At 40.0% G+C, this 27714-nt stretch overlaps 1 protein-coding gene across 1 annotated transcript in view; it reads right to left on the bottom strand.

Annotated features, from left to right (window-relative positions):
* LOC136010049 (von Willebrand factor D and EGF domain-containing protein-like) overlaps positions 1 to 27714 on the bottom strand; it is a 183118-nt gene that overhangs the window by 58951 nt on the left and 96453 nt on the right. The window contains 9 exon segments of the mRNA XM_065670656.1: positions 269 to 415; positions 2454 to 2591; positions 8200 to 8419; positions 9652 to 9734; positions 9737 to 9901; positions 13305 to 13419; positions 16985 to 17089; positions 21274 to 21435; positions 22484 to 22620. Coding sequence (XP_065526728.1) covers positions 269 to 415; positions 2454 to 2591; positions 8200 to 8419; positions 9652 to 9734; positions 9737 to 9901; positions 13305 to 13419; positions 16985 to 17089; positions 21274 to 21435; positions 22484 to 22620 — 1272 coding nt within the window.

Below are 27714 nucleotides of genomic sequence, written 5' to 3'. Positions count from 1 at the left end.
TAGAGTGACTTTGTTCTACTTCAGAAGCGATGCGATTTCTAATTAAGCTTGACCACTCTACTACTGCTGTCATGTCTCCCACATAAAATTGTTTAGCAGCATCCCATGGTCTGATGTAATTAAGGTTTTTTTTATTTTTAACAATGTATTTCTATGATACACTATAAACAGCTAGTGTAGGTTTACTGTTAAGATGGTAAAATGTATGATTTCTGAATAGGTAAACTGCAGCAAATTAAAAATATAGTTCATATCCTTGTATACATACCAGATCTATCACTTATGTTAAAAGTCTTAATTACAGGAGAATCCTTTGCTTCTAAGAGTTGCAGTGGCTGCTTAGTCTTGTTGAAGTCACCTTTGCCATTGCCTTTTTCAATGCTTAAAGCTTTTGTAATGTCAGCAGCAAGCACAGCTGTGAAAAGAAAGCATGAAGACAAGGAAACAAGATGTTAGAGCTTAGCTGTGATTGATGATAAAAAGCAACAATAACAGCAGATCAGATAACCTGACATAGTTTGTTCTGGAAGCCAACCATCAAGCAAATAAAGGCAAATCAGGTGAGTCAGCTGCTGACATACAGCAAAGCTTCAACACAAATATAGAAAAAATTGCTATGACCAAAATCACTGAACTTTATTTCTGGGAGACAAGCTTAATATGCAGGGTGATCTTTTACTGAGCTAAGGGCATTAAGGAGGCATCAGGTTCCCATTATTAGAGAGTATCATTACTTCAATGAAGATTGCACATTACACGCTGGGACCTGTGCTCTGATTCCTGCCTCTCCTTGAAAGCTTCTGTCTGAACGAATGTTGTGCATGTTTGTTGTCTTCAGTTAGTTCAGCTGCAAACTTTGTACGTGTCAAAATACCTGTACAAAGTATACATGCACGTGAAAACTGATTGGTGGAGACTCTAAAAAATACTTGTTTCTGAATAATTTTAAGATACTTTCTTGAATGAATTAGTGATTGTAAAGTCTACATGGATAATGCTGCAAGTTAAACAACTATTGGGTCTCTTGGATATTCCGTACTCTTAATAAAGCCTGAGACTCCTTACATATATGAAACAATATAATGAGATATGGCCCACTTTAAGAGCCATAAAGTTACTTCAGTTTTCTCTTCCTTCCTCCCAGAAGCCTTTATATTTGCATAAGGAAGGGAAGTATGAGTAGTTATGTTAATTCTGTATGTCAGAACCACAAAGAGCGACTTCTGTCCTCTTTGGGTGGACAAGGAAGCCCTCAGGTTTATTCCTTCTAATGTGTATTTTGGAAATAGAGAAAAATTTCTGTAATTAAAAAAAAAAAAATGCAAAGGAAGAAATTACTTTTCTGATATATTTTTAAAAAAGGGCATTATTTTGTACATCCTTCCTTCACTAGTCAAATTAGCTACAAAAACAGGCACTAGTGAAAGGGATACAAAATCACTTTGAAATGACCAATGTGGCCAAATAATACAGAAAACATTCAGTACAGACATTTGGCAATATGATTAAAGGAAAATTTGGTCAGTCTGGCAAAAGCAGTCCTGCTGGTGCCAGAATCCTGCAGGTTCAACTGAGTCTTCTTACATCTGTTTTTTTGGTTTACTTTTTTTTTCCTTTCAGTAGTCAATATGAGAAAAAGTTAATATTTGCACAGTTAATATCTGTATCTTTGGCTTATCAGATTTCTTTGGAAACACCAACAAAATAATGCAAAACACTGCAAGTGTTGATTTCTCTCCTTCTGTCCAACAAAATGTCATTCGTGGACAATGTTTATTTGTATGTGACTTGAAGCAGAGTGTGAGTAGGTCACATCCTGTGCACTGGGAAGGTCTTATCAGGGTACAGTGTCACTGTAGTCTCCCTTCTAAAGAGTCTGTTGACCCCAAATACTGAACAAGTGTAAAAGTGTTCCTGGCCATTTCCTTTGCTGGTTGGGACCTGTGTCATGATATTATGCCAAGCACGAGATCAGCAGCTGTGTACTGTGTCCTCTAATGAAAGCACACCTTGGAAATAGGTGGAAGGTTGTGCACAGGGACCTTCTTACCCTACATGCTGCTTACACGCCATTCACCCAAACCGAAAGTAGTTCTGGGGGTATTCCCCAAGTACTTGTTAGTGAATGGTATATTCAGGAGTGAAACAATGGAAAACATGGAGGATGGCCTTGGCGAATTATCTAGCTGTCATCTGGAACATCTATGATGTTCATTCTAACCAAAATGAAACTAAACTGTAGTGAAAAATAGCAGAGACCACTTAGCAATTACCCATATTAATATAGCATGACAGTAGTCTGCTTTGTATATTTAAAGATCTATTCCAACCCTTGGGATTCTGTGATTCTGTGATTCTGTGAAGGAAGTGGCAAAGTACTCAATTAAAGATAATAGGAATAGAATTGAACCCATTTTTTTCCCTCATCTATTAAAACAAATCATGCGAAACACATTTGCAAGTTTTGCCATTTCCCTCCATCCCACTGGGGCAAATTCCACATGCATATGATCCAAAGGTATTCATACAAGACACTCCAGGAAAACAAAGTCTCTCTTCACATTCATTCCTGTCTTCCTGACAAGTAAGCCCTGTGGTAAAACCGAGAGGAGGTTAATAATCAGGAAAGATTCCCTGTTTATTCCTCAGCTCAAACGTTGAAACACACTAAGGCTTACTTCTCAGCTGTAAACTCATTACAGGGTATGTCACTCATGTTAGAGCCGAATTCCCCACTGTCTTACTTAAACCTGCCTTTATCACACTATTTATTACTGTTGTTATTGGCACCAGAAGTGCTGAATTGGAGAGGGTTGCTTGTAGAAAACTACGCATGTTACATAAATTATTTCGCCTGCATTTGCCATCTTTGCTGCTGCTTTTGGTGTCTTGTTTATGTGAGATCTTTGTCATATACTAAAGAAGCCAGTGCATGGCACCATTTTGGCTTTAGGGTTAGAAGAACCCTGTACTGACTTTCTGTACTTTCCATTTCTATGACAAATTCATTTTAGTTTGTATAACCAATAGCTTATTGTGAAACAGCCTGATAGAGTCTGACTGAAGTTAAACTTTGCAAAATGATCAGATTTTTTATAAAACAACTTTTTTCTGTTTAAAATTAAAATTTGAAGAAACATTCTCACAGCGTCTCTGAGCCACGCTGCTGGTGTACATAAGATAAGCTGCTATAGGATCTGAACCCAAAACGATGTGTCTAGAGTATTGCTGATTTGGGAAATAGGGTTTTAAAACTCCCTTGAAGCAATTGATATTCAGATTCACAACTCTGGATGATTTAATGTATACCTATAGGGGAAGGTGACCCAAAAGTTAATATCTGAACAGCAAATGATGCAGAGTAATCATGTATGAAGTTGTTAAAAAATCCTTCAGGCTTCAGGTATGCGTGCTGCTGTCTCTGTGCACTTGAGAAAACTTGTCTGGCTATATCTGGTTACCCGAATATGCAGCCCTGATAGCAAGATGCAAGCCAGTCCATATCGCTTCTGTTAAGGCCTGGCCTTTGTCCTCGTAGAAATACCCAAGGAGATTGGGACACCTTCTGGAGAGTCTAGGTATCTGCTTCAGGACATACCACAAGGTACAGAAAGGCTTGTTTCAAATCAGATATCCAGCTTTATCATGAAAGAAGATCTAAGGATAAAAGAATATATTTTTTTTTTCCTTCAAAAAAGAAATTTGTCACAGTGAAATGAATTACAAGATGATAATAACAGAGCATTATTATTCATCTCGTACGACATAATCTCTCATTGCTTCAGCATTTCAGATAGCTTCCACTCCTCCTTTCAAGTTAAAATAGCATCTCCATTTAAAAAAATCAAATTGAATTCTCTATTGATTGAGCTGCCTAAAAAAGCGAGTGGTATCACCCTCTCATGCCTATTTTTTCTTGTGGAAAAAAAAAAAGAACAGCAGTGCAAAACCTGCATCCCTTTATTGGTGCCATCTCAAGCTAAGTTGTTCTGGTTTTGCATGCTTCTTGCTTCTTTAATTTAAGCTGGACACCACATAGTATTTCAGGCATTAACTTACTTTTTTTCCTCCACTTTTACATTTTGGATTACTAGTTCTAATCTATAATTTAATTAGCACTGTCGTAGCATCAGACTGCTTTTCTCTGACAGCTTTCTGATGCCCATCGGGAAATTATTAGAATTCACGTTATGGAAAATATCGTATGAGTTATCCTCTGATTACATTAGTAATTATTTTCTTTCTCTGAGTATCATATAAAGACTAAACACAATACCATAGACAATGAAAGTAAGAATGAAGTTCTCAGTTTCAGTAACAACAGCTACTTCTCCCTCAGTCCCCTCGCCTCCCTCCTACATACTCTATTTTTGCTGCAAAGAGCTGGCTTAAAAATCTCAAAGATGAGAGAATTACAAAAAGCAAAGCAACACCATAAGTAACAAGCTAAATTTTAAAATTCAGTCACTTGACTGATTTTTGTAACATAAAGGTGGAACTATAAAAGTGCTTCTTTTCATTCAGAGAGATTGGATTTGAAACAGTATCTGATCAAATTGGGCTTAATTATACCCCAGATGAGTCCAAGAACAAACGTTTGCAAAGTCTGAAACTTGGCTGAACGTTGCTGAAAAAGAGCAGAAATGGACAAAAACTTCCTGCACTGAGAAGTGTCAGTTGTTCTGTTTGCATGACCTCCAGTGCAGCACAAGGGACCCTCAATTCTCTCAGCACTGCTACAGTATAAATGAAAATAATAGGAATAAAAGATCTTCAGGTTGCAAGGTTGAAACATCTGTTTCACATTAAGTTGGCTCTAAAGGAACAGGCAATTTCATTTAGGGACTCTGTGTTTGTTACAATCCATGAACATTCCCCAAACCTTGGGGTTTTCCTCAGTTTTCTGAAAAGTAAAATGAAATTATACTTCCATCTTCTTCCCCCCTCCCCCAACCTTATATTAATCACTGGTATTGGGGAAAGAAATAATGTTTTTTTTGATTGAGATACAGTTTTTGAGGATGGGTTCTGTTCTCATGTGGGTGATGTTCTGGCTTTCAGTAGCCAAAAGAAGAAACAACCGGATTTCTTGTCTCCTTAACAGTGTCGAAGAAAAATGAGTTTTGAACACTTGATGAGATAAATGCATATGCGTCTCTGCAGAAATTTAAAGTAGCTATAACTCTGGAGTCATCCTTCTCACATTTTCCAATGGCTTCTCTCCCTGCTGTGTTCCCATTTCTACATTATACCCTTACGATGCCTGAGATACGCTGATGCACCTGAATTGCCACCACTTAGCAACACACTGTGTTCCCTATGCTGCCACTTCTCCTGCAGCAGTGTTTGGGAAGCTCTCAAAAGAGTTAACGTCTTGTTTCTACTACCTGTTCGCTATCACTTGTAAAGATTTGATGGTGAAGTGGTGCTGTCACTTGAGTAGTATAGCATTGCCTTCTCATTAGATTATTGATGGTTTTCTGAGGAATTGAGGCATAAACACAGCATCAAGGATGAGCTTTTATTGTTGTCACAGAAGCTGCCCTGAAGTGAAATCATCTACTTCCCAGCTGGCTTTCAGCTCCACTTGCTTATAATTTTTCACCTGCTATTAAAACTTTCAGATGTATTCCTGTTTCACTCAATCATATCTTTTTTTTATTGTTGTTGCTTGTGTTTTAGCATTTTGGGCCAGGGAAGAACAAAAAAAAAAAAAAAAAAAACCCGTGGATTTTTATTTAACCTGGCAAAAATTAAGGGTTCAGGAACACCAAGTTATTCTCTGGCCATCAAGGTCCTGTACCCTTGTCTCTAGAGTTAGCTATATGTTGCTTTCAAGCATGCTATTATAAACTTAACAACGTTTTGTTTGCATAACAGTGAGAACCAGATCTCAGAATACGTTCCGTGTGAATTTATAAACAATGCACTGTAATTATGGCAGAATGTTTTATATGGAATAATAGAGCTTGATTTCACTCCATCAATGTGCAGTGAGAAGGGCAACAGTGTGAAACAGGAACAGATCCACTTAAGTTATTAACTCATGAAATTATATTGCTTTTTATTCTTTTAATCCATCTCCTTAAAAGCTGTGAATAATTGTTCTAATTGTAGATCTCCAGTGTTTAACCAAATACAGCCTAAAAGGTTCCCAAATTTCCCTGTGCTCATAGGAATGTTATTTCCAGTGGGATTCAAGCCATTGTGCGTATGTTTGTTTGGTTTGGGGATTTTTATATTTTGATCAAACTTTCATTTTCTAAATTTATTCTCTGTGCTTAAGTTTGTGTGTTCTTGCATCAGTAAAGTCTCTCGTGGCATAAAGATAGCGCTGGATAGCAGGAGGCTTTGGCTATTCGGTAGCATTACCTGGAGTTAACACCGCCTAGGTGTCACAAAGCTTTTAGGACATTTTACTGAGCTTCCACTTCTGAATGATTTTTACTTTTCATTTCTGCTGGGCTTGTATAGTTAATGAAATCTGGACTTGCCATCCCACATGACCAAAACAAAGAAGGTTTAATGAACTGCTGAGAAGTAGGGTACCTTGCTGCCTGCCTGCCTGCATGAGCCCACTGGGTAAAATCTGTTCATTGCTTTTCTTTAAAATTGAGTTTCTTCTATATAAACACACTGTAAGCAGTAATAATTGTATGCATTTGACGTTACTCCTACTTGTTTCTTCAAACCTGTAGCACCACACAGCAGTCAACGTTATTGGTCTCATTAATTCATTCATACTTCTGTATGTGAACAGAGTGGGGGTTTTGACAGGTTCAGGGACTGAAATCTGAGCTCAGCTTAAGGTGTTTTTTTCTTACTCTGCTTCTGAAAGGGTTCTGATCCCATGATCAGATGTCCCAACACAGTTTCAGTTAGCAGTTTTCACTTGCAAAAGACTAATTTGTCTCTGACAAGAATGGGCAGTAACACAATGTCTTTACTTTCTAATGACTGCACAGTGACTTGGGAGAGTGGGTATTTTTTTAACTGGCCCTTTGCAAAGCTAAGCAAGAGCCAGGTTTAGAAATCCGGTTCAAGTCCTGTATGTTCAGTTTTGCCTTGCACCTCCTGAAGAAGTAAACTGGAAATGAAAATACAACTTCTGTGAAAGTCCAGGTGAAGGCATGTTTAGGGCAATGTGAAAATCTGTTATGTTGGAAGTGAGCTGGTGAGCAGCAGGAACTTGGGTGCCTGCCTGGAGGAAGTGGTGGGCAAGACCCAACATTGACTCAGCTCAGCCAAACTCTAGAAGCTTAATGCAGCAGAGGGTCTAATGGCTGGCTTTGCTGGTTCCAGTATGCAGAGCTTGGTGAAATCATTGTCCACATACTGTCACAAGTGCTTTTTCACTGTGAATCATTCACAGAATGTATTGAGTGTGGTGAAGCTGCCTGTAAATTGCATGATAGCTACATGTTGATGATACATAGATGATACACATGTTCTCATTTATATTGCCTACTAGATGCTTCTCTTTCTCCTCACACTTTACGTCTTCATTCCTGTTTGCACTGTATGTCTTTCATCCACCTCTTTGGCCTCATTGCATTTCATTCTCCAACTCTTCCTCTTTGTGCTTCTCATTCTGCTCTTCTAAAAGAGTCTTTTTATTGGTGCGGTGATCATCTCTCTTCCCTTCCTCTCTTAAAATCATATTGTGGACAGCCCTGAATCTAAAAGGTTAGATTTTGTTCCATCAGCATGCCTGACGACCAAATAGACTTGTGGTTTTATGATGCTTAAATTTAATGAAGCTTTCATGTTTTCCATATCTGCTTTTCCTACCTAGACCTAGAAAAATCATTCATTCCCAGTTCTTTTGTTGGCTTAATGTAGTCAAATCCTGTGGACTGCAGAAGGGTCCTGTACCTTTGCCCTTTTTATCTTCCACTCCTAGCTCATCTCATGGATACACAAATACATGGGAAATAAGCACATGGAACTGAGATTGGTGAGGTTCACAGCCTCCTTGAGTGGTCATTTCAGTACTACAGAACTTTAGGTACTTTCCCCTTCCTTGAGCATGGATAATTAGATAGCTGCACATTTTCTATTTGTCTAAATCTAAGTCATGGAAGCAGAAGAGGAAGCTTATGTAGTCCGTTTGAAAGCTTGTGGTCATGCTGCACTCAAAAAATCCTGTAGCACAATATATCTGTAGTTGAACTGGAGATGGAAACAGTGAAGTGCTACCTCCCAAACCAGGGGGACATTTACAAAAGTAGCTATCCACACCGTCCATGCATGTTCCACTGCCGCAGGGGTTTGATTTGCAGTCATTAATATCTTCCTTGCAAAACTCTCCATCAAATCCATTTGGACATAAGCACAGGTATACACCAAGGCCTGGGGGGAATTTGATATTAGTAACACATGTTCCACCATTGAGGCAGCTGCAGGGCTTCACTCCAACCTGAGGAAGGAAAGAGGGAGTTGTGGTAAGATTCCTTCAGATAATCACAGCTGAGAAGTACACTGTTACCCTTTATGAAGGGACAGATTTGTAATGCAGACATGTTGTCTAGTGCTGTGAAAACTTATTTCTAACCTATTTCCTTTTTCTAGATAGATGGTCTCATACTCGGCATGATTATTGACTGAACTGAAAGCTTGACTTCAAAGGGATTCTCCCCCCCCCTCCCCCCCGCCATTTAGGTTGCACATTCTATCTTCTTATAAAAAAAAAAAAAATCCTATTTGCCATGACAGCTTTTTTTTTATGTAGTATCTGAGTGCAGCTCCTTATTCTTCAAAGAAGAAATGAAAAATCTTTTCTTGGCCTGCTTGCCCTCCTTACTGTTTCACATTACAAATGGTTCCCAGGCAGGAACATGATTTCAGCATTCCTTAGGTGGTCTCTCTCTTCAGGGAAGAGAGGTCCATACTTGTATTTCATGTATGTACAAGAATGACATTTCAACATATTCAAACCTCTCTATTATCTCGCCTAGTTAAACACAGCTCTAGTTTGAAATGTTTCCATTAAAACCATACCTAGACTCCAGTTTCCCCTTTGCTGTGTGGGTTCAGCAGATTGGTATTTTTGATGATAGTGGTTTGAATGAGTAAAAGTAGGAATTTGTATAAAAATCTTCTGTTCACAAAACTGTTCTTATGTTAAGAGTCTGCATCCCACTTTATTAGCTCATCCTATCATGGGATTAATGTTAGGCTATACAATAAAGACAAAGCAATGCACAAGCTCAGCCAAGAAACTTAAAGTGTGGAGTACTGACATAAGAGCAAGAAATCCTCTAAAAATATTATTGAGAATGAGTTATAATCTCCCTTTTATAGCTACAGCTTGGTCTTTTTTGTTATATGCTTTTTTTCTTCAAACCAATTGCAGAATGTGAATTTTAAAGCAGATTAATGAACCATTAAAAGGCTCTGCAAAAGCGTTCTTTCAAACAGCAATCAATAGCACTCTCTCTTGTTCCTTGTACATAGTTCCTATGTTCTCAGAGATATTTATTCCATTAACTGATCTTTATTGCTGTGCTGGATAATATACCCTTATGAGGAAAAAAGCTGAAGTCCTAGTTTTCAAGACAGTAACAAATTATTAGCTATAATGACAATTGCACTGAAGCAGTGACATGATAGGCTTGTTTTGTTTTTCCTTTAAAATATTCCTTTTCTTACCTTAATAGAGTATCTTCTCTGTGCATTGCATTCATCCAGCACAGCAAATTCAAAGGTCTGCATTTCTTCTGAATCAACTTTCAGATAAGAAGGCCAGCAGGAGAAAGCCTGGCGTCCTGTGGCCCAGCCTCTAAGATGAATAGCGCAGCTGACCCTTCTGGATCCACTGCTAACAACTGGTAAACAAAATTCTCACCAATAAATGTCAGCAGCTGGCTGGAGGGGGCCTGGAACACAGGGGGCAGGTTGTCTAAACAGCAAAAATGAAACCATGATTACATAAATTCCAGTTTCTTCCATGTAAAGGTTCACAGCATGGATCTTTGTAGGGATGATCTCAAAAAAAAAAAAAGAGGTACAGAATGTACCCTGAGGCTAACAGAGGAAGCAATTTAGATGTTACAGGCAGCAAATGGTTTTATCAAGAAGTATTTATGCCCATACTGAACTTTTCTCCCATGCTGAATTTTGATTACTTTTCATGTGCTATCTGATATGTGCAAGGTGACCAGACATGACTTCTGTAACCTCTCCTTAGTCCCCCAGCTCTTACTAAAACTTTAATTAATTGTATTTCTAAGAAATACATATTTCTTCTACCACTCTATCTAAATATAAGTAAACTAAATCTCAAAATGATGAATGACAAATTAATTGGATGGGCAACTCAAGGAGAAGGGGGGATTTTGTAACTTCTCCGTTGAGTAGACTCTGCTGCCTTTACATGAGTAGTAATTGAGCCAGAGCAGTCTGACTGAATTCAGTTGGACATTTCATCAGGATTTAAGGTCCTTCCAGTACCAGCAGAGGTCCACCAGTGATGCTGAGATTCTTTATCCCTAGTGACAGTAGTGTGTATTGTCACTGTTGGCATTGTTATTTCTACTGGTGGTGTTTACATTCAGTATTTCCATAGTGAAAATAAAAACATAATGGTACAAGGCTCTTTTACAGTAGAAGACAAATGCTACCTGAAGATACTTATAACATGAATAGGTATATGAGGGCAAGGTAGTGAGAGGTATTACATTTTATAATTGGAAACCAGGGAAAAGTAAAATTGGATGAGTACCCTGAGGTGACAGCAAATCTGTACAGGGCTGGGAATTTCATCTCCATGTCTTAAGCCTCCTCTGTCTCAAGCCATCTTTCCTCAATATAAATTGATATTTAAACAAATCTTCTCACAATGTAATTTGACCGTAGTTATGTTTAAGTTAAAGTACATCTCTAATACTGAGGATTAGTTTCAAGTCACGCTCTAAAATTATGAACTGTATATGTGATTTCGTGAGGACTGTGTCTCTCCTTGCATTATGCTTGTGGGAAGTCATCATTAGGGGTTTTTTTTTTTTTTGGTTTTTTTTTTGTGGTGCCTATCCTTTTATCAAGCTTTGCTTTCCATAACATGTCTCATATTATGTAATTATTTAAATGTGTCTCTCCACTCCTTGCTGCTGTGCTATGAGAGCTTTCTAAAATGCTTGTCCAGCAGAATGTCCTGGCATAACTGTTGAAAGCTTCCATCTATTAATTTACCGTTTATTTCCCAAGCACTTAAACCATGGAGCCCATAAAAGTTGTACACAAAGTAATCAATGAAATATTGATGCTGGGCATGCATTTACACATAAACACAAAGGTGTTAACTGGATGAAGGGTAACGAGAAGTTGTAGACACAAAATAACATGAAATCAGATGTTCTGAAAGTAGTCTGTGAGTAAGAGTGTTTCTAATTCCACAGAGATCTCCTTGCCATCCAGTGAATATTTATATATAAACACCCTACCAATTATTGCAGAACTTTCAAAAAGTTTTTCACGATTTTAAAACAAGTCTGACAAATCCTTTAAGTATTTTTAAATTCTGAAATTACTGTAAAGTGAACCACGATCTGTTTCAGATTTCCCAATCACTTATAGATTTATAAATTCCAAACCAAATGCAGTTATTCCCTTTTAAGCCATTTCCTGAATTTTAAAATCAAACCGTCTTGATATTGGCAATGAGTCTGGCAATATAGCCATCTCAATCAGATCATCTCTAGAGGTGCTACAGCTGGGGCAAACATAATAGGAGGACAGAAAAGAGGCAAGGTTTGTGAGTGACAGGTAATATCTCTTATTAGACTAAACTATATGCTAGAGGGGAAGAAACACAGCTTTCAGGTGTACAAGCTCTTCTTGATGTCTGGCTTACCATAGACATTTTAACTACTCATCCAAGTAACACTGGTATTTTTAATAGCCCATACTTGGGATGGATCTGGCTACACCTTCTTGTGACAGGGAGTATTAAATTCCAAAAGCAGGATTTTTTAGGATATAAAAACTAGAGGCATATATTTTTAAATAGAGAAAATTCAAAGTAGCTACCCTGGACCAGGAATTAATAGGGCTCATGAGCAACCCTCTCCTTTCCTACTGTGTTCCTGCTTCTAATATGGATTTCAGACAACTTCTGGCTTCTTGTGTTGCTGGAAACTGTTGGGTCCTTTCTGGTCCTTCTCAAGGGCCTTTCTGTCACCTCTGAGAAAAGCGTGTCTGCCACTAGTCTCCTCAGCAGTGTCTCCAGTCCATAGCTGGAGCTATGGACTCCAGCCACTATCACACAGCTGTTGCTGTTTCTGCTGCCGTACCTTATGCTCTTTAGGAGCTTATGTCCCTGAGCACCCCCAGCTGTTCCCCAAGGACAAGAGCAATCTTCCTCTCCTTCCAGAAGGGTCCTGCTGACTTAGTTACCCTAAAGGAATAAAAAACTGCAAACAAACAAAGCAAACTGGTCCTGTCACTCAAGTACCTTGCTTGTCTTTACAGAACCTAAAAGTGCAAAGAAACTCTTTCTAGAACCAACACAGGCATCTACAGAGCAGCAGTAATGTGATCTTTATATTGACCAGATTCAATTGTGCTTATGTAAGTGGGGAGGTGCACTTTGAGGGTAATGCTGCTAGAAACATGGATTACCTCTAAAGCATGCAGTAAGTAATGGTTGTTATTTACACTGGGGATATAACCATGAAAAAGCTATGATTAAGTCCTCAGCATTCAGAAGGTGCTTTAAAAGGCAGCCTTCTCCGTGACCCCTGCCACTGGCTGCAAAATGAGCCTTTAGGTTGTATGGCAGTGAAGGTAATGAGGGGCTAATCCCTATCACTTAGACTCCCTGCCAAGCCAAGGTCTTTTGTGGGGCATTTCACAGGATTTGGCTCAGGGAAAGCAAACAATACTTCCAGACACCAAAAATACACACTAGTGTTTTAAAAACAGTATTTACCCCAAATTGTCCCTTAAAGATTTGTACCTGTGGGATGATGACAGAGGTATTTAGGATCCATCACCTCTAGCTGACAGACTTAGGCACTGGTGTATAAAAATTTCATTTTCAGGCATTATGTTGGTTTTATTACTTTGAGATTTGTCAGGTTTCTGCCAGAACAAGATACATGCACAGATACATAATGTATGCAGTGGAGTGTCTGCTTCTGGTCGGCCTGCATTTCTGGTGCACCCAATTATTCTCATTGCAATCTGTCCATGCACACTATGCTGGATAGACTCACGTTACCCAAATGAAGGAACCACGTATTTCATAGACCAAGTCATAAATTCCTAGGTAAGTGCTTCTAAATCTTAGAGAAGAGCTGTCTTACTTTCATTAATAGACCAGGTGAACTTCGAAATGTCAGGTTCACAGAGAAGACAAGGACTGGTAGGGCTTGACTCTCCTTCACCCTAGCAAAGTCCATCTATATTACAAGTATTTTCCTGATGAAAAAAGAAATAAAACTGGATGAGAGGTGGAGGCAAGAAGAAAAAAAGAAATGAGGAAGATAAGAAATTAGCAGTTCATCATTTCTGGAGATGAGCAGAAACTCACCTGACTCTTGAAACAATAAAATAGTAGCAATTTAAATGCTGGTACTTTCTCCCGACAGGGAGAAAACATGATGTAAATTTTTCCATTTCCGTTTGAATGTGTGGCTCGTGGCTTTGAATGTTTTAGCTTAGGCACCATGTGATGTTGCTTGTTGTGGAGGACTGCAGCAGAATGTGATTCCTTTTTATTTCTATTTCTACACTTATGTAGTGTATGTGATCATTATTCCCAGCTGTGACTAATAATATGTTGGTTATTAAGTAGCCCTCAAAAGTGAGCTCCATGAGACTAAAAGATACTGGGACTGGAAAAGCTCCGTTTGAAATTCTGGAATCCTGTTCTGGTAACTTAATTAAGTGCTTTGTAAAAATGCGAAAAAGCAATGATATCGGATCAGAAAAAGAAGTGCATTGGAGTTTAGGCTTCCATAAGATAGTTGTAAACAACAGCTAAACACATCGATGGTGCCTATGTTGAGCAGAACACCCCAGCAAAGGTTCATGCAGTGCACTGTGTGCACAGCAGCCTGGAAGCCAACATGATCCCCTCCTGCTTCAGGTGGCCACTGGTGTCAGAGAGGCCCTGTGGCTTCCACATGGGCTGAAGACACTTGTATTGTCTGAGAAGCAAACACAGGGACATAATTAACAGATGTAATTAAACATCTACACCACGACAAGGTCCTATGCCTTTTGCTTGCAGCCTGTGTTGGGGCACACCTGCAGATGGGATTTTATCCAACACTGCAAATTCCCAGCAAAACATGGAGTGCTGTTGGGAACATGGAGGATGGCACTGTTACAGTGGGACAGCAAGGGGGAGAAGCCTCCTTTGAATATACATTGCTTTTCTGAGACGAATGTGTGTCCTGTTACTGGCCGTGTGGTTTCTATCTACTGCTTTATTAGTTTCTCAAACTTCTATTGCAAAGTATATTAGTCAGTATTTTAAATGATGCCGCTTTAAGAGTAATGAGTAAGGTAGAGAAAAAAAAGGACTCTCATAATTCCCCCAACATGACAGAACATGACAGATCTTCAACATTAAAATCTGTATGTTAATTAGATTTTATTATGTTGTTGTTTTCAAAGGCTTGATGTTCTGATGAAAAAGATTATTTTCTTTTCTGATACGAGTGTGGTACAGAATGGGGTCCATAAAAGAACACAGAATGTGAAATGGCTTGATATAAAATGTCACCTAATTGAAACACCTTTTCTGAAAGCAATTTAGGTATTACAAAGTAATGGTATAAGAGGAGTAATTAGAATGTGGTCTTATGCAATTGGAAACCTAGTTCAAATAGTCCCTTCAAGCATCTTGGAATAGAAATTATTATCCCTAGAGAATGCCAGCATATTGAGAAAAAAATGTATATATTTATGAGTTTCAAAAATGTAGGAATAAAGAAAGCCTTTAACAAAAAAACTACCCCAGCATTAATTGAAATGATTCTGGCACAATTATTTTATCTGAAATTTAAATGTCTTTGCCCTCATTTGGGCTGTATTGGGTTTGCATGACAAGGTTTTGGTAGCAGGGGGCTACAGGGGTAGCTTCTGTGAAAGCTGCTGGAATCTTTCCCGGTGTCCAAGAGAACCAATGCCAGCCAGCTCCAAGACAGACCCACCGCTGGCCAGGGCTGAGCCCATCAGTGACAGTGGTAATGCCTCTGGGATAACATCGTTAAGGAGAAAAAACTGCACAACAGCAATTGCAGTGGAAGAGAGTGAGAACCTGTGAGAGCAGCAGCTCTGCAGACACCAAGGTCAGCGCAGAGGAGGTGCTGCAGTCACCAGCTCAGAGATTCCTCTGCAGCCCTGGAGGTCCATCGTGCAGCCCATAGTGAAGCAGGTTGTCCCGCTGCAGCCCGTGGAGCTCCATGGTGGAGCAGATCTGCACCTCCAGCCCATGGAGGGCCCAGTGCTGGAGCAGGGAATGCCCAAAGGAGGCTGTGACCCTGTGGGCAGCCCATGCTGGAGCAGGCTCCTGGCAGGAGCTGTGGCCCCATGGAAAGAGGAGCCCCTGCTGGAGCAGGTTTGCTGCAGGAGTTGTGACCCTGTGGGGGACCCACGCTGGAGCAGTCTGTTCCTGAAGGGCTGCACCCATGGAAGGGACCCACGCTGGAGCAGTCTGTTCCTGAAGGGCTGCACCCATGGAAGGGACCCACGCTGGAGCAGTCTGCTCCTGAAGGGCTGCACCCATGGAAGGGACCCAGTGCTGGAACAGTTCCTGAAGGACTGCAGCCTGTGGGAAGGACTCATGTTGGAGAAGTCCATGAGGGGCTATCTCTTGTGGAAGGGACCCCATACTGAAGCAGGGGAAGAGTGTGAGGAGTCCTCCTCTGAGGAGGAAGGAGCAGCAGAGATAATGTGTGATGAACTGACCACAGCACCTGTTCCCCATCCACCTATGCCACTGTGGAGGAAGGAGGTAGAACTCAGGAGTAAAGTTAAGTCCAGGAAGAAGGGGTGGAGGGAAGGTGGTCTTAAGATGTAGTCTTTATTTCTTATTATCCTGCTCTGATTTGATTGGTAATAAATTAAATAATTTCCCCAAGTGGAGTCTGTTTTGCCCATGTCAGTAACTGGTGAGTGACCTCTCCTTGCCCTTACTTCAACCCACAGCCTTTTGTCATATTTTCTCTCCCCTGTCCAGCTGAGGAGGGCAGTGAAAGAGCAGCTTTGGTGGGCACTGGGTGTCAAGCCAGGGTCAACTCACAACATGGGCCTATAAAGTAATTTCTGTGCACTGATGTATTTGAAAAAAATGTGAACTTTTGTTTTATCTTGGTAACCGGTACATTCTTGCAATCAGTGCAGGTGTGAAAATCTATTTTCCCATTAGTGTTAGGGAGAATAGTGAGCAAATGAGTTAAGATGTACCTGATCAATCTTCATTTTATGAAAATGCAGACCTGTGGCCTCCTATTACTTGCCTTGGTAGGAAAACAGGGTGTTTTCACATGACAAAAACTGTGTAACATGCATCTTAGTATACCTCTTGCTAAGTCAGGAGATAGGTATAGAAATTACATACCTTACAGTTACAGTGCCCTCCCCAAACAGGCTGGAAGAGGTAAAATGGCAGAGACACTTCAAAAGTAAAATTAAGGTGCCTTTCAGGGGAGACTCCTCAGTCTTATTTGCTTCCATTAAAAACTGCAAAATATAAACAGTCAACCAAGGTCTTTCTGGAAGTGTCTGCTTGAGAAAGGTCCTTCATAAAGTGTGATGTATCAGGTATTCGTACCCCACGTAAATATGAAGAAAATCAAAATCACAGACAGGAGAATGTGAAGGAGAGAAGAGGAAAGAGTTAGGCTATGCAGCTGACCTATGAAATAGATTTTCCTCTTCTAAAGCAGTTACTACACACAGTACATCAAAGGGAGGGAAAGGGCTAAGGAAGAGATGGACAATCCATATTAAACCTTTATGATCTTTAAATTACCTTTAATTTACAAAGTCTGGTTGGTTGGAATTGGCAGGCCTGGCAGACCGCATCGTACAGGGTCAGCACTCTGGAATTACTGTACTGGAAGCCATCATTAGAGATCTAAATGATACAAAATAAGTAATAATGTTCCATATGGAGACTGTCTGCTCATTTTGGAGCATATACCATTGCCCCCTTGAACTGGATGCTTGCCAGCAAGATAAATTAAACCGCTTGTGAGTGGCTCTCCTGCAAGCTAACAAATTGTTTAGTGCTCCAAACTGGAAACTGTTCATTAATAACCAAAAGATCTTTTGGCTCAGTTGGCATTTAACTTTTCTCATTGCTGTTAGTTTTTTTCTGAGTTGCCCAGTGGAAAATGTACTCAAGCGCTACAATCTTTCAAGGAGTTGTGAAATGAAATTAAGATTTTTTGGCTGAAATTCAGGACTATTTTGTACTAATGGCAAATGAGTCAGTAAACACCTTGGGGTAAAAAAACCCAAAACAAAACAAAAAAAAAAAAAAAGAGGAATTTTTATTCTACATGTGATTTTAAATTAACCTTAAAAAAGTGCTAGGGTGGATAATACCAGAGGGCAACACTCCCATTTCTATAGGAAGGTACATTATAACACTCACCTCTTGTCCCAGCTCACAGTCACAGTTTCTTGGACATGTAGGTGATTTAGAAAGCCTTAATATAGCATGGTGGTTTTCATGTATGAATGCTTACACAAGGAGAAAGGGTTAACTGAGTTTATATTTTAATTTTTCTACAACATAAATGAAAAGATGTGAGATCAGTGTGGAAAGGGCTGGTTTTTGAGAAAGCCTTGTGGCACCTTTTTAGAGGTGTGAATGTTAAACAGCACCCCAAAACACTGCTAAAAGCTGTGCTGCAAATGCTGATGACCTCCAGCAAGAAAGCAAAGTCCTTTCTTTCCAGTATTTTTAGGTGTTTGGTTTCTCATAGTCAAACTAAAGCCACTGTTTAGCAGATTGGACAAGGCCTTTGCTTTGGATCAGTCAGGTACTCCCCTGTCCTCTTGCTACAACCAACCAAGCAACCCCCAAGCCCTCCTCCATCTCTGTTGCTACCCCAAAGCTGAGAAATCCTCATCCCTTTTCAAGGGACTTTTACATGGTCAAGAATATAAAGGTTTTTTATCAATTAATAATCTCAGTTCACAGAAAGAATGTGTGTTAAATTGAACAAAAATAACTGAAAGTGCAGGGAGTAAAAGTTTAAATTGGTCTAAAAATTCAGTAAAATTCATCGGTAAAGCTTTAAGAAAAATAATGGGTTTTTTTTTCCTAGGCATCATATTCAGTTGCAATATTAGATCTTTGTGTGTTATACTAAAGGTAAAAACTCTTTAAAAGAAGAACTTACCCCGCAGTTTGAAAACAGAAAAAAATAGGCAATAGGCAACCCCCCTCAAGACCTTGTCTTCAGAAAACAGTGCTTATTGGCAGCAAGATCTCCATTCAGAGTATGTTATTCCTCATGCAATTTACATTTCTTTTCATTTCAGTCTTTTACCAAAGCATCCAATGTTGTCTCAGTGCTGGTGCATTAATAATGGATGAAGGAATGGGTAGATAGGGAAAAATATAAAAAGCTAGAAAGTTGCACTAATTGTTCTGTCTGAAGTGAGCATTGTGAGTGAAATGTAACTGTGGCCAATTGGATTTTTTTCTTTAATCTGTATTTTTTTCTACATTCCATTATAAACACCCATTTTGGTGTCTTTTCAGAATTAAGTTGTTTTATAGCTATTTTAATTGCTTTTCCATTAGTCACCTTAGTGATGTGGAACAAATACTTCAATGAGACCCAAGCTGAGCAAACCTCTCTTCAAATTCAGTTGATCCTTAAAAGCCAAAGACATGCGTAGAGTTGTAGCTTGATTCTTGAACATACGTATCATCTGGAGAGAAAGAGCTGCTTCTTCTTGATAAGCAATCAGGACAATCAGGAAGTCTGACACTTCTGCCAGCAGTGTTTCATTCATCACAAAACAATCTTGGCTATTTGTATCACTCATAATCTCCATGCAGTTTGACTCGTACGAATGTTTGTAAATGAAAAAAGAAAGATGTAAAAACTTGCTGAATTCAAATCCAGTTTCTGCCTCACTGGCTTTTTAACAAGTATTTTTTCTTCTCTTGACAAATACAAGAAATTATAAAGACTTAAGGATAAGCCAGAGAGACCTACTTCCCAAATTAGATCAGTGCCTGCCAAGCTCTTTCACCTCTTTGCCCAGGCAACTCTGTGGACAGCCCATCTCATTTGCTGTCCAAATAGGAGTTTGTATTTTGATATCTAAACTAATTATACCAAACACTCTGGTGCAGTCCCCTGTATTTTCTTATCTAGGTTTGGCAGCATGTCATGGAAGGAATGAGCAAAATCTGAAACATGAATACAGGAGCAGATAAAATGAAAGAGCACTGAGAAGAGCTTGTCAATTCGTTACTCCCCCAGTGTTGGTTGTGAAAAAGGCTTATGAGAAATTTATGTGCTGATTCCTCTGATATTTGATTTGGGAGTGGGGAGAGATTCTGAAAATATCGAGAAGTCATATTTCCAGAAAGAACTGGTTTGATTTTTGGTCTGCGAACTATTTAACCTACAGTTTTTAAAGTATCTAGAATATCAACGTTGCAGGAAATCGCAACAGGATTTTTCCAGAACATGAATTTTTGAACATCTGTGGAATTAGTTTCAAATAATTTTTTATCTTGAAAAGTGCTGTCATTTTATTCTCTCTGCTGCCTATGACACTGAGGACTGAACTCTGTCTTCCCAATTCAATCAGCAAAAAGATCCACAGGAGAATTAGGATTCGCATGTGGACAGAGATGATTTAATTGTGCAATTGCTACATAGCCAGCAACCTATTTTTCTGCGGGGTTTGAAGGAGAGGGAAAGAGAAGAAGGCTTACAGGTGCAGAGGTTTTCCTGAACATCAGTGCAAGGAATGAGACATTATATAGCTGTTTTGAGGGGGAGATAGAAAAAAATATTTTCAGACCTCCTCAAGGCTGAAAGGCAGTAACTTGAGAGCAAACTGCATTGCAGTATACCTGAGCTTTAAGGAAGCTGTGCTGGTTACACTGGAGAAACAGCCTCGTGCACGTGCAAAAATGTTAGCTGCCCTCTTGGGCCAGGAAACTCAAGGCTGCCCTCTCCGATCCTTCCTTCAGTATTTCATCTCACAGTTGGCAGAGTTCAGTATCTGTTTTGAGAAATGGAGCATGAAGCAGAGGGACTACCCTCTCTGACAGCACCTTCTCCGGAAGGAAGGTCCAAGGTTCATCCCAGCAGCTGATGGTCAGGCTCTGCTCCCACAGAGATCTCACGCTAATCTCTTGAAAGACAAATCCCTGCCTATTTAAAATAAATGACTGAAAATGAGCACCGCCAAACTTCTTTCTGTTTCCCCAGGCCACATGGCAAAACATGTCCCAGTCTGGCGTACAGACAGCTGTGGAGTGCAGGACAGGCAGTAGCACCCCAGTAAGTGAGTGTTTTATGTGTTTCATTTAACATGCTGCAATTTTCAAAGCACATCTGCAGTTTCCTGCAATGACAATATAGTTTTTTCAGCTGTAGAGCCTTTAAATGACCTGTCTTATAAAAACAGCCAAGCTGTAGAAAATAACCATCTGGCCTCAAAGTGATACCAAGGGTAGCAGGCACAGGGTCAGTAAGGCACTGAAATATTTAGAAAGTAGGTATCATTTTATGAACAAAAGGGACTAAAACTGCAGCAGATTACCTGGCAGGAGTAGGTACTGCACACATCTCTTCCTGCAGTCATTCAAGACCAAAACCAAGAGACATCCCTGCTCATGCTGTGCCATCCATCACTTGCTATCCAGGAGCCAGACAATGCTCTGCTCCTGCGCTGGGCACACATCAGTCTTGCCACAAGGGTGTCACATCTGTCTCACACCTGCTGCCTAATCAGGAGTTTCAGCTGGGGTTTCCAGAAATGAAATACTAATGATTAACAATTGATCAGTATGACTGCATCAATCTCAGGTGATCACCTGGAGAAATTATTTTAATTTGCACTTCTGTATTGCCTACAAAGACACCTGTGTTTAACTCCTATTGTTTTAGTTGTTTGTGAGTTGGGTTTTTTTATTTCCTACATGACATTAACATTAGTATTTTTACAGGCATTTTCATTTCTGAAGGGAAGCAAATTGTTCATTGCATTTTAATTTACCATGACAACTGATTTTCTCCTTCTAAATAATTTCTTAGAAACATAAGAAATTCCTACTTTCACTTGCCATCTTGCAAACGGTTCATCACCAGTCACAAAGTGCACAGCCTCTGGCTTTGTAATGTTCATGAGAGGAATTTCGCAGTCAACAGCCTCGGAGCTGAGAAAATCTGCTTTTGTGGTTTTTTGTTCTCTTGATATCCATTCGCCATTGAGATGCTACGGTAAAACAGAAGGAAGGTGCAGGAAATTAAGGCTCATATAGAGAAATTCAAATTGTCAACATATGTTTATATTTCTAATTAATAATATAAGGCAGTTCCAGATGGTTTCTTTAAAACAGATGATGCTGTTAACTCTAGCCACAGTAAAGAGCAAGCCATGCTCCTCTATGCATGCAGGCAGTCTAATGATTTAGGAAGTTCTGTGGTCCGTGCTTGGGATGAGCAGCTGGGATGAGACAGGGTAACATGGTGGAGCAACTTTGTGTTTGCTCCTGGAGCTCACCATCCCACTTGTTGCTCCTTGAACATGATGTCAGCTACTTACCTAGACCAGCTGCACAGGAAATCATTGCTTGTTAAGCAGGCATAGTAGGCAAATCTCAGCTGTGCCTCATTAACATGTTAGCACTGAATGGGAACCAGGCTGTCTTTTATGGGGTGGATTTATGAGATGAATCAAACACAAGTATGCTGAAACACCAAATAATTCAATCCTAGCATTGCCTGTGTATAGTTGTTTATAATAAAATTATAGTGTTAGCAAAGAGGTGGGTATAATACTCATTAAAACTTCTGATTTGGTTTTGAACTATGAGTAAGAAAATGCAAAGAAGAGCCTCTTTAACTATGTTGTGGAAACCTTATATTTAACCACAAAATTTAGCATTCAAATTTGTTTAGGAAAACAACCAAGCATACTGATTCCAGATGCACACAATGAGAAATAATATTGTTGTTTCAGGCTTCACTGGGCTACAGTGCAGCTGAACCAAACAAGAGTTAAACAAAACCCAGCAGAGAAAATTGGCAAGAACACACAGCTGTGCATTTCCAAGGAGCCAGTCCTGGAAAGGGCTGAGGCTTTTCACCTCCCCTCACTTGGGGCAAACGTATTTGCAGTGGGTTTTGGAGATATTTGCACCCTACTGTGGCAATGAGAGATGATGGCACTTGGCACAGTTCATGGTAAAAGATTTTAATATGAACATGTCAAGCTTTGACTGTACCATCAGTACTTTACAAACCCTTGGGAAGCTGCTTACAATTAATCTGGTGACATTGAAGTGCAGGTTGGGAGACTCTTTGAAGTCAAGACCACACACCCGAATACTGCTGCAGTCGGAGGCATGGATGTCGCAGAGGCCCTCATTCTCTAAGCTTGTGATTGCCAAAGCTTGGTCTGAAAGGGTGAAATAGATATAAAGCTTTAGAGAGTAACAATTCCATACTGTACTGTTCCAGTTTATTGGAGGTTTTGTTGTTGGTGTACCTGGTTATTTTGGTGTAATTCTTTTTCTTGGGGTCTTCCTTGCCTCCCTGTGAATGTCTCTTGAAAAGAGCAGCAGCAGTTGTCAAAATGGGAAGCAGCAAACTTCCACTGAATAATTGCCCTGTGCACCAAGCACTGCAAGATATATCAGTGAGCATTATACGGCTCATGGAATCAATTAACTGAAGCTGCAGCTTTGTGTTAAAAGGTCTCCAGTGGTAACGCTTCTGCTGACCCAGGTAACTGGATGGGAGCACAGCTTAGAGGACGGGGTGTCATGCCATAGCACAGAGAAGCATGACAATGAGAGGTGGAAATCTCTAACATGACCATGCCACCAGGCTAGTCATAATGTCAAACAGCAGTGCAAAAGACAGTCCTTTTTTTTTTTTTTTCCTAAAGCTATGGATGCAGTAAAAATAATGATCCTCAAAGGGATGCTTGCTTGCGAAGGTTAAGTCATTAATGGCTTGCACTCAGCTCTGCACAGTGTCAGCACAAATGTCATGCACCAGCGAAGTTTCACTTAAATCCTATTTTGAAGTCTTAAATAGGGCTTAAGTGATGTACAGCCAGTGCTGCCCCCTGTACAAGGTTGAATTTCAACCATTACTGTTTTTAAAATGTTTTATGATTGTCAGGTAAAATTTCTTTTGTGTTCTTTTGCACTTCAGGTATTCAACATATAAATTGGCTCATTGTTTTAATATTGGGGTTATTTTTACAGAGTAAAAATGCAAGTCTGTTGCATCACAGAATTCACATCTTTAGAAAAAATATAATTGGGCAGATATTTGTGTTGGCACACGGACAGCACAACAATCAGGTCTTTAATATCCTGCCTCAATAGCAGCAGTCAGTCAGGATCATGGTTTTATCTTTTTATTGGTAATATTTGTAGCTCCAATGAGAAGCCACTATGATGACAAGTAACACAAAGCAGAAAATTTGCTGCTTGTTTCCTGAATAACACAATAGCAGGGGCATTAGCAGGAGCCCTCGAAGGCGCGTCATTCACTGGCACAGTGTAAATGCAAGCTGTTCTCCCTATTACATGGTGGGGAGGGGCTGCTTAGCTTTTCCTCTTCAGTGCCGCATCACCACTGCTCTGGCGAAGAAGCACTGCTCATCAGTTTTCTCTGAGTTATAGCTTATCTAAAACAGAAGCTCTGTGTTGCCTAATGTTTTAATGGTACATTGGTTCAGCTCTGATTCAAGGGGCAAAATGCTCTGAGCAGAGTAGATAACTTTCACAGTACTTTGCTGTTCCTTTAGGGCTCTGCCATTTGATCTGTAACTAGGATGAATGCAGTTTAAACACTGTGATCCCACCAGATTGCAACCCATAACCACACAGCTGCATGACTCACAGTTTTCCAGAGAGAGGAAGGAAAGCAACACAAATGTGAAAAATAGTGAAAAGACTTTTTTTTATACTTCTGAAATGCTTTAAGCTTTTATTTCTTTAATTTTTTTCATTGATTTTCTTGCAGCAGTATTAGCAGCACTGTTGGATGGTTTGCAGTATTTACAAGAAGAGAAATGGTTTACAGCTTATCAGTATTCATCAGTTATTTGTGGATTCCTTAATGTACAAAACTGTTAGTCGGATGTAGTGAATGGTTTTGATAAATTGCCTTCTTCTGTGGTTAGTGCATTAAAATAATAAAAAAATTGCTTCATTGTGTTTTTCATGAGATTTTAATAGTTTGCCCCACTAGTCCTGAGGTAGCTCAGATTGCATTAACATTTTCATTATCATTGCAGATTTTCAGGCTTCTGTGGTTGAAGGAAAATCTCATAGCCTGGGAAGGAGTGAGGCACGGAAGAATGCTCCTGCAGCCATTCTTCTTCGAGGAAGGCAGTCTCAGCTTGGTTGCTTGCTGATGAGCCCTGCATGCTTCCCTGAGGGTTTCCTTACATCTTTATAAGCATCCGGACGCTACCATGGCACCACTGTGTCAGGGCCACGGCAAGATTACCCAGCCTCAATGCTTTTTGAAATGGCTTACAGTATCAGCACAGAGTTTTGTATTTATTTCTCAAACCATTCTGTACACAATTGTCATGGTTTAACTGCAGCTGGCAACTAAGCACCATGCAGCTGCTTGCTCACTTCCCCCCAGCGGGATGGGGTAGAGAATCACAGAATCATAGAATGGTTTGGGTATGAAGGGACCTTAAAGATCATCTAGTTCCAACGCCTCTGCCACAGGCAGGAACACCAGTCAGAAGAGTAAAACTGGGGGAAATGGTGGGTTGAGATACAGACAGTTTAATGGGATAGAAAAGGGAGAAAAAAAATGATAATAATAATGATTAAAAAAAAAGAGTATATGAAAAAAGGGATGAACAATGCGATTGCTCCCCAGCTGCTGACCAATGCCCAGCCAGTTCCCAAGCAGTGGCCCCAGCCAGCTTTGCTCCCGGTTTCTATACTGAGCATGACGCTATGGTCTGGAATATCCCTTTGGTCTGTTGGGGTCAGTTGTCCCAGCTGTGCCTCCTCACAACTTCTTGTGCACCCCCTGCTTGCTTACTGGCAGGGCATGACAAGCTGAAAAGTCCTTGTCTTAGTATAAATGCCATTTAACAATAGCTAAAAACATCAGTGTATTATCAACATTATTCTCATACTAAATCCAAAACACGGCACTGTACTAGCTAGGAGGAAGAAAATTAACTCTATCCCAGCTGAAACCAGGACAACACTTTGTACAATATCTTTAAATTGATGTAAATATGGAAGAAGTATGTGACCATATATGCTTTGGATCTCTTCTCTCAAGATTTGCCATGTTGTGGGTTAATCAGGGTGAAAATGAGATTTATTCCTCTGGTAAGAGGGGTGTAAGGTTATGGAAGAGAAGTGCACCTTGTGTTTTCTGTAATTTGATGAAGGTGGGGAAGAAGGAAGGGACTGAGCTGTGTTTGAATGGGCTTTTTTCTGTTACCTCAGCTGAACTTGTCAAGCCATCTTTAGTTGGGAGCACTCTAAAGGGAGGAAGCTATGAGGAAGACCATATTTAGTTGAATGCTCTATTTCTTTATTTCTGGCCAGCTGCAATGTGGCACTGAGGAGGTGCTGGAGTCCCCACGCACATTTTTACTTTCCACAAGGGGTGTTACAAGAAAAAGGAGAGGAAGGAAGTCTGATGAAAAATGAAAGGAATTTTAATAACTCCTTTAAAAATAAATGAATTCTGGAGTTCAGATCTTAGACCTCAGTATAGGTAGTACATCGCTTTTGAAAATTGTTCTTTTTGCTGTTTTAAAATGAGGTATCACATATAATGAGTGCAGAAGTTTTAGGCATTTGTTTTTAATGTGGTTTTCTGTTTGTCTTTCCCTCTGCCTTCTAGTTTTGTTGTGTATTAGGCAGTTTCAAGCAAACATGAAAGGTGAAATATCAATTACATTAGCTTCAGAAAAGTCTCATGACAGTCAGTAGCTGGTATTCACCCATACAGATCCTGCTCTTGCTTGGAGAAACACAAGGTTCAGCTGTTGTTAATCTCTCCTCTTGTTAGTGGATGGGTAGTTAACAGCCTGTACCAGGCATATGCACGTGGGCCAGACAGGTGGAGACATGAGAAGAAAATATTGGAGGGCCTGAAAAACCTTAGCAAAAGAGCTGAAAGTAGTTCAGTAGAAGGCTAGAGGAGAGAAAGGCAGAAGCAAAGGAAAGAGCTAGGAAATATCACAAAGGTGAGAGTAAGGGCAAAAGTGCAGATATCCAGAGAAAGCAGAGGAGACCTGGGATGGATGTCTGATGTCTGTGGAGGGGCAAGTTAGAGGCAGGAGAGAAATCTGTGGGAAATCAGGCAGTGCATAGAACAACGTTGTGAAATGTGTGGTCTGTTTGAACATTAATAATTTATGTTTAGGAGTGTATATATAACAAAATCTGGGACAGAACATCCTCCTTCTTTTCTCTCTGTGATCTATAGGCCAAAAATGTACTTTGACTTTTACTGGTAGATTAAAAGTTGAACCTCAGGGTAGCACCTGGGGCAGGGTGCAGTCATGTTATAGAGGAAGATGTAAGGAGCTGTGTGTTCACATCTGCTGGCCCAGAACCAGAACAGCTGACAGAACTGTTTTTTATTTTAGCCTGGAGTAAAGGAGGCTCAGGGGAGACCTTATCACTCTCTGCAACTACCTGAAAGGAGGTTGTAGAGAGGTGGAGGTCAGTGTCTTCTCCCAAGTAACAAGTAGTAGGAACAAACAATCAAGAGGAAAGGGCTTCAAATTGTGCCAGGGGAGGTTTACCCTGGATATTAGGAAAAATTGCAAGCATTGGAACAGGCTGCCCCAGGAGGTGGTGAAGTCACCATACCTGGCAGTACTTTGAAAACTTGTAGATGTGGTGCTGAAAGACATGGTTTAGAGATGGATTTGGCAGTGCTAGGTTAGCAGTCAGACTCGATGACTGTGTCTTTTCCAACCTGAATGATTCTGTGGTTCTGTAGTACCAGACTATAGACCTGTGATTCTTAGCTGACATGGGGTGAATCTAGATTTCTGCTTTGAGGATCTCTAATAACCAGTACAGATTGCAGAAGTGAGGCCTAGGAGAGTATGGGAGATGTATTTTTCAAGTACTCATGGCATGCAAGAAATGGACTGGCTCAATTTCACACTGAAATCATCCACGTGTTGCAACAGTATGGTAGATTATTTTTGCTTTAGAAATCTCACTATGACATTTTGTGTTTATTTGATCCTTCTATTTTTAAAAGGCTTTCTAGTTATTTATTTTAGCAATAGAAAGGAAGACTGCACTGTTAGCTATGGGATGTCACCTCTTTTCTAGATGGTCTTGAAAGGTGGTGAAATGTAAGATCTGGTTGTGCATTTGTGGAGTTTACTAGCTTACTAAAGGAGGTCTTAGTTTCAGTCTCTTGAAGGCCCTTGAGGGCAGAACCCCTGGTAGCATCTTGTGGCTTTCCATGAATGATTGCATTGATGCCACTTGAAGGGATATGGGTACCAGGGCGCTCA

Source organism: Lathamus discolor, chromosome 3, assembly GCF_037157495.1.
Source record: "Lathamus discolor isolate bLatDis1 chromosome 3, bLatDis1.hap1, whole genome shotgun sequence".
NCBI lineage: Eukaryota > Metazoa > Chordata > Aves > Psittaciformes > Psittacidae > Lathamus > Lathamus discolor.
The sequence above is the reverse complement of the archived record's forward strand: the minus strand, read 5'-3'. Positions and strand labels throughout refer to the sequence as shown.